This window comes from Sesamum indicum, linkage group LG4, assembly GCF_026168435.1.
Source record: "Sesamum indicum cultivar Baizhima isolate 11 linkage group LG4, ASM2616843v1, whole genome shotgun sequence".
In the NCBI taxonomy this organism is placed as follows: domain Eukaryota; kingdom Viridiplantae; phylum Streptophyta; class Magnoliopsida; order Lamiales; family Pedaliaceae; genus Sesamum; species Sesamum indicum.
In genome coordinates this window covers 2,344,548-2,356,430 of record NC_142660.1, presented here as the reverse complement: position 1 = coordinate 2,356,430, position 11,883 = coordinate 2,344,548, and the positions used below count along the sequence as shown (strand labels likewise).

Sequence of the window (11,883 nt, the reverse complement as noted above, 5' to 3'; positions counted from 1 at the left end):
ACATTTACTCATTCTCATTTTCACCCCCTCAATTCTTGATTTTTATCATTCTGCCCCTTTCTTATTTACTATATCGACCCCATCTGTCGGGACGATGATTTAGAATTTTCAATTATTTTCAAGATTAAAATTATTTAAACTAAATATTTAATTTTACGCCGTGAAGAAAATATTATTAAAAAAAAGAAATATTATACTATATAACTATATTCAAGAATCTTAGGATAAGATTCGATAAGATTTTTATCTAAGTTACGTGGGATGAAAGTTTAACTTCTTCTTTCACTAAAATTTGCACGTGTCATCATTCAAAATCGATATCTAAATATAATTAATTTTAAACTTATAAACGGATATCACTTTATTAAATATACGTATGAAAGTATGGCCCTGATAATACTTTGTACAGTCCCACTGTCATCGAGAGGTCGAGAGATGGTTGGGTGTGATGGAAACAATCATAAATCTAGATGTAATTTATTTGGACCTACTCAATGATAGTTGTAAGAATATAGTTGATTGTACCATGAGCACATTTATAAGAATTAAATGTAAAAAATGAATTTGGTGGAGGGCAAATGTGTCATTTAAAAATAATGATGCACTTTCTGCAATTAACACAAAGAATGGGGCCAACATGAAAATTTGCTTTCCATTGTTAGCGCATTAAATGACAGAGACTAAAAAAGAACCAAGATTTATTTGTCGTACGACACATGTGTGTGTGTGAGAGAGAAAGAGAGAGAAAGAGAGAGAAAGAGGGAGGGGGACAGAGCGAGAGGGAGAGAGAGAAAAGAGTGACAAGAACGTGCATGCTTGATCTATATATACAAACACAAGCGTTGTTGAGCATCTATATCAAATCATTTGAGGGAGAATTTTTTGTTCTTTTTTTTTCTTTCTGGAGGTCAAAATTAGGGATTTTAGTCGCTGTTAATCGGATCTGTTTTCAGCGTTTTCCTTGAGGGAAGATAAAGATACGAGCTTTCAGCATTGTCGAATCAGGATTCGCATCAACTGATGCGATTGGTATGAGATTTAATGCTTCTTGCCGTAATTTATGAACTCGAATTAACGATGGTTTCTGTGTTTGTTTTGCAATTAGCGTCTTCTGGTGATGGCTTATTTTTTTGTTGCTGCAACGAGATGTGGTGTTTCTTTTTCGTGGGTTTTGTTTTCTGGGTCGGAGAATGGTTTAAGATCGGGTTGAATAATTATTAAGGAACGTAATTTTGCTGACCCATAATAGGTAGCTACTTCTAGTGCTGTTTGAGCGTCATATGTTTGTTTCTCATAGGAGTTTGATTGAATTATTTAATGTTTCCTTATCTTTAAAGCAGATGTATGCTTGATTTGAGAAGTTATTAATTGGAATCTGGTGTAGATGGAGTCATTCTGAAGTTTTCACCTATTTTTGAACGATCTTTAGTGTTTTGATGTTTGATCTAAATTTTAATCTTGGATTATTATATAGATTTCCTTCTGATGTTTTTACTGAAATTATAATGTTGGTTGAAGTTGAAGCAAAAAAGTTGAGTCTTTTACGACTTAAACATCTGGATCTGCTTAATTTCCTTTGGTCGATATGAAGGCAGATTTTGGTCTGTGGATCCAAGTTATGTGCCTTGGTATAACATTCACCACTAGCTGCTGTGGTGATGCAAGAACATAAGAAATTTTCTACAAGAAGATTTCATATTTTTTATTTTTATATATTATTCATTGGCTGCTTCTTTCTGTAGCTTCCAGATTACAAAGGAAATTAAACTGAAATTAACATGAGTTTCTTGAGCCTGGACTTTGACCTCTAACTAGTCCTCCCATCCTGGTCAAATCTGATGCGATCTGGATCATCTCATAGCGTGCATGATTATGCTGTTGTGAACTTTTGTTGTTAATATAGGAATATGCACTCAATAATTCAAACAGACGACTGGTAATTCAGGCTATTCTTTCCACTGTCTCTTCTAAATTTTAGTAATAAATGTTTCAGGCCTGTGATGGCGAACAAGTATAATTCAGGGGACAGTAGGACCAGGAGTTCTGTGTCCATTTTCATAGTAGCTGGTCTGTGCTGTTTCTTCTACCTACTAGGAGCATGGCAGAGAAGTGGGTTTGGAAAGGGGGACAGTATAGCTTTGGAGATGACCAAGAGCGGAGCTGACTGCAACATCCTTCCAAACCTCAATTTTGAAACGCATCATGCTGGTGAGGCTGGGATAATTGACGATTCTGATTCAAAAGTGACTGTGTATAAGCCGTGCGATCCTAAGTACACTGATTACACACCCTGCCAAGATCAAGGACGTGCAATGACTTTCCCTAGGGAAAATATGATCTACCGTGAGAGACATTGCCCTCCTGAAGAAGAGAAGCTGCATTGCCTTATTCCAGCTCCTAAAGGATATGTAACCCCGTTTCCATGGCCAAAGAGCCGTGATTATGTCCCCTATGCCAATGCTCCATATAAAAGCTTGACAGTAGAAAAGGCTATCCAAAACTGGATCCAGTACGAAGGCAATGTGTTCAGGTTCCCTGGTGGAGGAACACAATTTCCTCAGGGGGCTGATAAGTACATTGACCAGCTTGCGTCAGTTATACCAATTGCAAATGGGACTGTTAGGACAGCATTGGACACTGGTTGTGGGGTATGCTCATTGCCTGGAAGTTTCTCTAGTGACTTGTGCATTTATCCTTGTGCTTCTTCTGATTAAGATGTCTCTTTGCCAGTCTGCGTAACTGTGTGATTTACTTTTCACTTTTATGTTCTTGTTCAGGTTGCTAGTTGGGGTGCATATTTGTGGAAAAGAAATGTTATAGCAATGTCATTTGCACCAAGAGATTCACATGAAGCCCAGGTACAATTTGCTCTTGAAAGGGGTGTACCGGCTGTAATTGGTGTTCTTGGATCAGTAAAAATGCCATATCCATCAAGAGCGTTTGACATGGCTCATTGTTCTCGTTGTCTTATACCTTGGGGGATGAATGGTAAGAATCAAAATTTTTCTTGCATGTTTCCCTTTACAATGAAAATAGAAAAACAGAGCTGAAGTTGTTTTCTTTATTAGAGGCTTGATCATTCCAGAATGTTATACAATTTGACCACTTTCTTGTGAAAAGGAGCGCTCGTTAACATCTTCGAGCAATTGAGCTGATGAAAATATCATAATTTGTTACCTTTTCTTTGCAGATGGACTATACATGAAGGAGGTTGATCGTGTGCTTAGACCTGGTGGCTACTGGGTGCTTTCAGGCCCTCCCATTAATTGGAAGACTAACTTCAAGGCATGGCAACGCCCAAAGGAAGAACTTCAGGAAGAACAAAGACAGATAGAAGATGTTGCTAAACTTCTTTGCTGGGAAAAGAAGTCTGAGCAAGGAGAAATTGCTGTATGGCAGAAGACAATGGATTCTGCTTCTTGTCGTGCCAAACAAGAAAATTCTGGAGTGACATTATGTAAACCTGATTATGCTGATGATGTCTGGTATGAATAATTATTATTTGAGCACATAGTAAAAATCTAGTAGTTGCATTGTTTTTCCATTTGTGGGGTGCTTATGCGCAATTATTTACTGAGGCATATGTACTTCTTTACATGTGGCTGAAAGTTGCAGACTTTCGGTGGTGATAATGCAAATCTAAATTGTTCCGGTGTTTATCTATTTTATCAGGTACCAGAAAATGGAGCCATGCATTACTCCATATGACAATGCTAACAGTGGAGTTGCTGGTGGGTATCTTAAACCATTCCCGGAGAGACTTTATGCAGTTCCCCCAAGAATTGCTAGTGGCTTGGTTCCTGGAGTTTCTGTTGAGGCATACCAGAAGGACAATAAGCAATGGAAGAAACATGTAAATGCCTATAGAAAGATTAACAAGATTATTGACTCTGGAAGGTACCGCAACATTATGGATATGAATGCTGGATTTGGAGGCTTTGCAGCTGCACTTCAGTCTCCGAAATTGTGGGTTATGAATGTTGTACCCACTATTGCCGAGAAAAATACCCTTGGTGTTATTTATGAACGAGGACTGATTGGCATATATCATGACTGGTATGCATTCTTTTGTCACTGTATTTAGTGTCTTCTAAGCAATTGTGCTGTTTTTACTTGAAATTCATGTAGCTAGGCTTAGGCTTTAGGCATGCACCCAGGCCCACCAAAGAAAGGATTGAGCTCGCTTTGGGGGCAAACATGATCTAGTTGCATGTCCTCTGGAAATTTATGATAACACTAAATGCTTCATACCATAAGCCAAGCAAAAACTCATTTTGCTAACATTACAATGTGGGCAGTAAGATGATCAAACTTGCCATCAAGATCATGTCTTGAACTGTGCTGGATCAAGTTGCAAGTAGGCTATGCATTTTCCATATATCCTCCCTGTACTTTACTTATGTCAATGATGACTAAAAGTGCAAGCTTCACTAAGGCCCATGTCTGCTCAAATTTATTTTTCTTGGTTACAAAATCTTATTTTCTCTATTACTCTGTACTTATTGTAATTTGCTTGTTCAGGTGTGAAGCCTTCTCCACATATCCAAGGACATATGACCTGATTCATGCTTATCGTGTTTTTAGCTTGTACAAGGACAAGTAAGCATACAGTTCTTGATCTTTTATATTCATGCCTTGAAACAACCTTCTGTTTTAGGCAATGATAAGTAAGGATTTGGAGATGGACTTAGCTGTAGCATACAAGGAAATGGCTCTTCTAAATGAGAAATTTCCCAACTTTAGTTTTAGGGAATTTAAGAAATACAAGATACTAAGGATGTAATGATGGTTCTCAGTTTCTCTCGCCTAAAAGTTACACTTATATCTTTTCTTGGTGAGGTGAAGGATGGGCCTTCGAGTGGGATGCTGTACATCCTCAAACTCTTCTTCTTTTGTTTGTTTCTCTATCCCCCCCCCCCCTCTCTGTATATCATGTGTGGATCCCTCAAAGTGTGACAAATATTTTCCTGAAATAGCGATTCCAAAAGTACTGAGAATTGGAATATGGAATAGATATCCAAAAGAGACAGAATTTTGCAACATGTATCATGAATTAATCAAGCTGCCGGAACTGTAATGGTTAGGGACTTGTGGTCATACAGCTGTGTTTTGTTTGTATTCTGTGCGGTCAAAAAGTATAACATTCTCTGTGCTACATGAATTTTAGATTATAAAACTCTATAACTGCTCTAGCACCTAGTTAATATGGGTGAATTGTATTTCAAGTTTAAATAAAAATTGAATCTTGATTTGCATGTTTTAGGTTGCTTAACAGCATGATAAATCCCACCAAATATAGAAAATACTGCAGCTGTATGAGGGCTGTGTTACCCCCAGTACAGAATTCCTTTATTAAGATACGGAGATGGTTTTCTTCTCTAAAATCCTATTCTCATAGCTTTAGGAAATTATATTGTCCTTGGTAAAAGACTCGGGTCAATTTTGGTCCTGTTTTTCTGCACTTGGCATTATGTGTAACTTGGATTGGAGGAGTCATCCAGGAACTTACAATTTATTCGAACAAATGAATACAGGTGTGACCTCGAAGACATTTTACTAGAGATGGATCGGATTCTGCGGCCAGAAGGTGCAATTATGTTAAGGGATGAAGTTGATGTACTTGTCAAGGTGAAGAAGATGATTGGTGGTATGAGATACGATTTTAAAATGATGGATCATGAGGACGGCCCCCTGGTCCCCGAGAAAATCCTAGTTGCAGTTAAACAATACTGGGTCGGCAACTCCACTTCTGCGCAGTGAAATCCAACGCATACAGATTCTTGATTTGCCCGTTGGCATGATTTCAAGTGGCAATTCTTTCATTTATTTATGAGTAACAAATGGCTCAGTCTTTCACCATGAGAGGGTCTTGCCGGGAGATAATTTTGCCACAGAAGAGGGGTTGTGGTTGGGCTGGATTGCACGTATTAACCAGGAAGTCTTGAGTAAGTTATATATTGTACTCTACTTGTAACACTAATTCTGTTTCTTGATCCCACTGGAAAAGCTTGAACTCCATCTCCCTTACAATACGAAGAGGAGCAGTACGACCTTTTAGACGATCACTCGTGCATTTTGTTATTCTTCTAGATCTATTTTTCAAAGTGTTGAAGCCTCATTTCTAAGCATATATCTATTCACGCATTCATCTATTCGTTCGGGTTTTAATGGTGAGTAGTGTTTATATCTCCAAGACTTGGATTGAGGTCAATAGACAGTTTCTTGTTTCAACTAGGTTTAGTCAGATCCAATTAATCAAATAATCAATATTACTGTTCTTGTTATGTGATTGATGGCTCTCTTATGCATTAATTGTGATGTAAGTTACTTGGATTGTTGGGAACTCAAATCAGGCTAAAATTTGTGGTGGTGAATATTTCGAATGCTTCCTCAATCAGATCAGGAAGTCTCTTTTATGGTATCATGTGATCTGTAGTTGGAGGTAAGTGTAGGTTGACAAATGTGTCTGATCAAAGACATCTGAAAATATGGATCAATGTTTACAATATGGCCTTGCTATGTTTTGTAGTTTAGGGTACAATGCCTTGTCGTCCTTATTGGTCATAAATGTTACCCTATGCCAAACATTACCCACAATGGGTTTTAAAACACTAGAAAATGATACATATGTACAACATGAGATAGGATAAATTACGACGAGCTTTTTGAAATTTTGTATGATTATGAGTATTTTTTTGTTGTTTGAAAAATTATCAATACTTTTTATTATAACAGTCGTTCAATAATTAGCTTCATTCATTAGCCTCTATTAGAGATTTTTATTTGTTTTTGTGGTGAACTGACTAGTAATTTAAATTATAATTTTATATTTTGTTTTGAAAAATTTACGAAACTTCTTTTATGGAATAAGTTGATTTTTTTATAATTTTTCACAATTCTTTATTTAAAAAAAAGAAGAATACAATGAGGTCAAAATAGATAATATTTAGGAGTATTAATAACTTTTCAAACGACGAAAAGATAATTATAATTATGTCAAATCAGGTAGCTCATTTGACTTATCCATAAATTATATTATTGATGTGACATTATTGGTGTGAAAATCTTTGCTAAAGATTAGAATAATTCGCATTCCAACATCATAATAATCGGTCCTTCTCAAGAAATTTTCGATATTATTGGAGAAATTTTAGTTGGAATCAGATTTGATCAAACTTGAACTAAATTACTTACCATACAATTGGTTCGATCCAACTAAGAGGGTGTTTGGCGAAATTTATTCACAAAATTTTATAAGCTCATACATTTTATAAAATATTTCTATAGCTCATAAGATGTTAGATCTTATTTAAAAATAAATTCATGACGTATATGGGTAAAACAAGATAATGCAGCTTATAAGATGTTAACAAAAATTTGTTTTTAATTTAAATGAATTTGTTAAAGTCTTAGAATTACTTTTCTTTAAAGAATTTATAAGTTAATAACGTCTTATTTTTAGAGCTTGTAACCTTTTTACCTAAAAAAATTTCCGAACACTTTAAAATATCTTATAAGGCGTTTCAAATAATTTATTAGTTCATCCAAACACCCTCAAATAAAATACATTACGCAATTGATTCTACCAAGCCAAATTAGACTTGACAAGAATTGTTGACAATGTAGAATATAAATTACATCATGAATAGAGTTTCCTAGTGAAAATAGTGTATAGGGTTTTTGAAGAAATTGAAGAAGCTACGTACGAAGCATTTGTCCAATCAATGGTGAAAAAGTGTCTGCCGACAGTATGATGAATAAATTCTAACATAGAAAAAGGTTTGGTAGTACCCCATGTTGCTTCTTCTGCCAATGTAATAATGTATTGCTCATCAAGAATTCGTTTCACTACAGCAACAAAAATGCACATATGCATCAAGACACAAACCACCCACAAGAGCTAAAGATTTGAAAATGTGATGGGGAATTGAGTTAGTTAATGTGGGTTCATCAATCATCACACCAACCAGAGACAATTTTAAATCTTGAAATTACATTTCTTGTTTGCAAGTAAAATTTCCGACAATTGGGATGAGGGCTGCAGTATTATTGGCTCCTCGTGTATATATTAGTAATATTTATTTATTTATAAGGGTATAAAAGTTATTTTTGTATACAAGCCGCACAATGAACACCTACCTCTTACTACAACATAAAACTCTCAACACTATTATAAATACTCTATATATTATTTTTTAAACCAACTTTACTATTCATGATTTGACAACTCAATACTCTCTAAAAAAACTCTCCCGGGTAATTCTCCCGTTGAACTTCCCATTTAATCCACAACCACATGAGCACCAAACAGGTGAAAAGGTGCCATAACTCAGGCAAGCATGGTTGTAATGCCGTGGCACTGGCCGGAGTTTCTGAATCTCTTGTCAATATTCTTCTGAGTTCTGTACCAAAATGCAGAAGCAAACATAATAGATATTTTCAGGGCAGTTGAGTTCTATCTTGTGCTTGAAATTAGTGCAAGTAAAGTATGAAACATGCATCATGGTACTTTTGACACCTTCCTGACCTCATTTATCTGTTATTTTCAATGTAGTAAGAAAATGTGAAATTTGGTGTTCACTTTCCCAAGGTCTCAAGAATCTGCCTCATAGTTATGGTAGTTTTATTAGCATTACTGTTCTGTCAGTTAATGTGTTGACATAAGCAAAAATGAGTTAGTTGAACACCATTAGTCATCAAGACAATGAGAGAGAGAGAGAGAGGCTAGTTCTAGTTCTAGCTTGTAGCTGCTGGGAACACCGACAAGTCGGTAACTGCGAACTCATGTTATATGGCCTCGAAACATGATCAACATGATTCTTGGTACTGACTGTGCTAAGAGGGATTGCCAAACTCTCCTCGAGAAAGAAGTGATCATATGATATGGACCTTAAATGCAACTCTACAAGAAAAAGGGTTCTGTAGCTGGTTTTATTTTCTTGTCTAAAAATGGACAACCTACTCATGTCACATGCAAATATTGCAGAAAGTGGTCATAGTGGGATTGTATGGTGCTGGTGTCTGGCCATGTGAAGTGTGAAGAGAGCCAATAGTTCACTCTTAATGTCAATCTGTGAAAAGTCAATTCGGTCCCTTTAGCTTGTAGGTAGGGGAGGGGGTGGGGGTGGGGGGATGATGAAACAGACAAATGACAATGGCCTTATTTGATCAATAATTTGATCTCCAGAAAGACAGAAAACCACAGGGAAGGAAATAAGGTTACATATGGTTAGGCCCAATCCCATCAGCACCTACTTAGAGTTTAAAGCAGGCAAAAATAACTGAAACAGTTTCTCTAGTTAAAAACAAGAATGATGACAAGCAAACAGTCAATATAGACAAAAGTCATTATTTCTAATGAGCCAAAACTCTTTCACTATATTTGTTTTCATTTTCAAGTTATCTCTAGAATAAGTCAAAACATACCCAATGTTTGTCATCATACAAAAACACCTTATTTGCGTGCTTTAAATGTTTTTATATAAATACATACATATATATAGACACACATATATACATAAATACATATAAAATGTACATGATTTGACAGTGATTTGACAATGAACTGTAATTTTTGTCTCCCAAAACACAACATTAAACACACAATACTTATTTTAAATTATCTCCAAAAACAAATCCAAACATACATACTATATCTAATACATACATAATTATCTTTGTTTTCTTTCTCTATCTCTATAAAACACAACAAAACACTTCGAAAACGAATCCAAACATAAGTTTGTCATTTGCACAGTTCTCTTACAGCTACTTATATATGTAGAAGTGAATGTAAATTCTCACTAAGCCAAGTTGGCTTTCAGACCTCTCATAAATTCAGGCTATTCTACTTCTATACTTACTATATATATAGCTTCTCTTCTTACAGCTGATTCAGAACTCTTCTAATATTTTTTGCTTTCTCTTCAGTTTCTTTGCTGATTTTTGCTGATTAGTTCAATATTATTCTCAATCAGCTGTTATGGTCTTTTTCTGCTTCGCCTTCTCTTGTATGAGCTAAGCTTGTCCCCATTCAGACACAAAAATGTCCATTCCTGTAATAACACTGACTTCAGCATCCAAAACGAGTGTTTCCGGTCCTCCCGAAATCAGCAAAAGATTTCGGGATGCTTCGTTTTCCTCGTTCTTGGATGGAGCTGAAGAAACCTTTGTACTTAAATTGGAAGGTGCAGGCACTCAGGGCCTCAGTGCCTCCATCTCAACCCCGCATGATCACGCTTTCCTTGCAAAAACTAAAGCAGAAGAGACAGAAATTGATGTCTTCAACGCTGAGAAGTATTTCAACGAGGGGTTAAGCCAAGTAAATCATAGTCCTAAAGTTAGTTCTAAGAGTTTAGTAAGTCACCACCAGCAGAAGAGACATGATCCCCTTGAAATACTTGCAGTCAAAGAGCGGCCCTCGAATGCAGCACAAAGTATTCGTTCTGAATCGAGCTGGAACAGCCGGATTGCATTATTGCATTCCGTTCCAAGAAACCAGCAGCCCAGAAAAGCAAACAAGAAGAGTTTGCTTGCCAGCATTGGCTGCAACTGTTCTTGTGCTGACAAGAATTCTGTTGACATTGATGATTATAATGGTGAAAACAAGAGCAAAACCACCGGGCTGGTTAATGGCAAATCAAAGCAAGGAGATCAAAGAAGTGACTATTTTGTTAGGAAATCACAGTCAGATCACAGCTGTGTACGATTTGATGGAACGGAGCTGAGGTTAAACTCCGAGGATCATTTCAGCTTCCCAGTTTTCAATTCTAAAACTGGAAATCAAGCAGCAAAAATGCAAGTACAAGAGAAAGATGATAGTACCGCGAAGAGGAAATCGCTAGAAGTGTTTGGCTCCCCCATCCTGGAAAGTAGTCAGACTAGCTTGAGCCTGGAGAAGAAATTAACTGTGATGGCTACTTGGGATGCAATTGCTGCACAAGAAATCAAGATTCCTTCAATTTCCAGTGAAATGCATGACGACAGTGACAGTGATGCAAGTTCAGACTTATTTGAGATCGAGAGCTTTTCAAAAGGCAACCCTTTTCTTTCCAGGCAGGAATCAGATGGCCTGTCAGGCTGCCTTACTCCCACAACCTGTTATGCACCAAGTGAGGCAAGCATAGAGTGGAGTGTTGTAACTGCCAGTGCTGCAGATTTCTCTGTTCTGTCGGATTCTGAAGAGTTAAGACTGTCCTCCACCATCTCAACCCCACATAAAGTGGGCCTCAATTCTAAAATCCCAAAACTGCGTTCGAGTATTCTGTCAGGTTGTAAGAGTCACAAAGCAGTTAGAGTTGCTGGAGATGCACATAGAGCAAGTGAGCAAGGATTTTCCAATGCAAGGAGGAACCTCGAGCCGGTATCCTTCACAACGACGACAAGATTTCATAATGAGCATAAGCTGGCTAGTTTTGATGCACGAAGGAGGCAGCAATCATTTGATGAACGCCTTCTCTCTCGATCACGATCTGGAAGTGCTACACATCTGTTATATACTTAGTTAATGTATCATGTTGTCATCTTTTACCAAGTTATTTGAGTGAGAAGAACTACTAAATCCACTAGATCGATGCTCATGAAGAGAACCCTTTACATATGACTGAGTATAGGTTAAAATCAAGACAGAACTATAAAGAGTCTTCTCTGTTTCTGCTTGAACTTACTATTTTACCTAAAATCCTGATCTAATTTGTTGTATCTATTTAGTTTATTTACTTCAGTTTTTGGTGTTATGCCAAGTTTCCAAGTTGGCTTGATCTGCTTATAGTTTTACAGCCTCGTCAAACAAAGAGTACAGAACCTGAAATTTACAATTCTTACAACCAACTAATGTTAGGAAAGGTACACCAGAAGCTAAAAAGAAAATCTGAGCATAGCCCT

At 36.7% G+C, this 11,883-nt stretch overlaps 2 protein-coding genes across 2 annotated transcripts; both read left to right on the top strand.

Moving 5' to 3' along the window:
• The first annotated feature begins 706 nt into the window (after positions 1 to 706).
• LOC105159962 (S-adenosyl-L-methionine-dependent methyltransferases superfamily protein) lies at positions 707 to 6,152 on the top strand. Its single transcript, XM_011077197.3, has 7 exons — positions 707 to 1,029; positions 1,994 to 2,648; positions 2,778 to 2,988; positions 3,191 to 3,485; positions 3,673 to 4,056; positions 4,522 to 4,599; positions 5,535 to 6,152. The coding sequence occupies exons 2-7, from the start codon at positions 2,001 to 2,003 to the stop codon at positions 5,758 to 5,760; spliced, it is 1,842 nt and encodes a 613-aa protein (XP_011075499.1). The 5' UTR covers positions 707 to 1,029; positions 1,994 to 2,000; the 3' UTR covers positions 5,761 to 6,152.
• A 3,671-nt stretch (positions 6,153 to 9,823) lies between these two features.
• LOC105159961 (protein PHYTOCHROME KINASE SUBSTRATE 1) lies at positions 9,824 to 11,670 on the top strand. The gene has a single exon (XM_011077196.3). The coding sequence runs from the start codon at positions 10,046 to 10,048 to the stop codon at positions 11,501 to 11,503; it is 1,458 nt and encodes a 485-aa protein (XP_011075498.1). The 5' UTR covers positions 9,824 to 10,045; the 3' UTR covers positions 11,504 to 11,670.
• Positions 11,671 to 11,883: the final 213 nt, after the last annotated feature.

Coding starts and splice junctions, on each gene's coding strand:
- LOC105159962 (XM_011077197.3), top strand. CDS start 2,001: ATGGCGAACAAGTATAATTCAGGGGACAGTAGGACCAGGAGTTCTGTG. Junction 2,649..2,777: donor CATTGGACACTGGTTGTGGG/GTATGCTCATTG, acceptor GTTCTTGTTCAG/GTTGCTAGTTGGGGTGCATA. Junction 2,989..3,190: donor TATACCTTGGGGGATGAATG/GTAAGAATCAAA, acceptor TTTTCTTTGCAG/ATGGACTATACATGAAGGAG.
- LOC105159961 (XM_011077196.3), top strand. CDS start 10,046: ATGTCCATTCCTGTAATAACACTGACTTCAGCATCCAAAACGAGTGTT.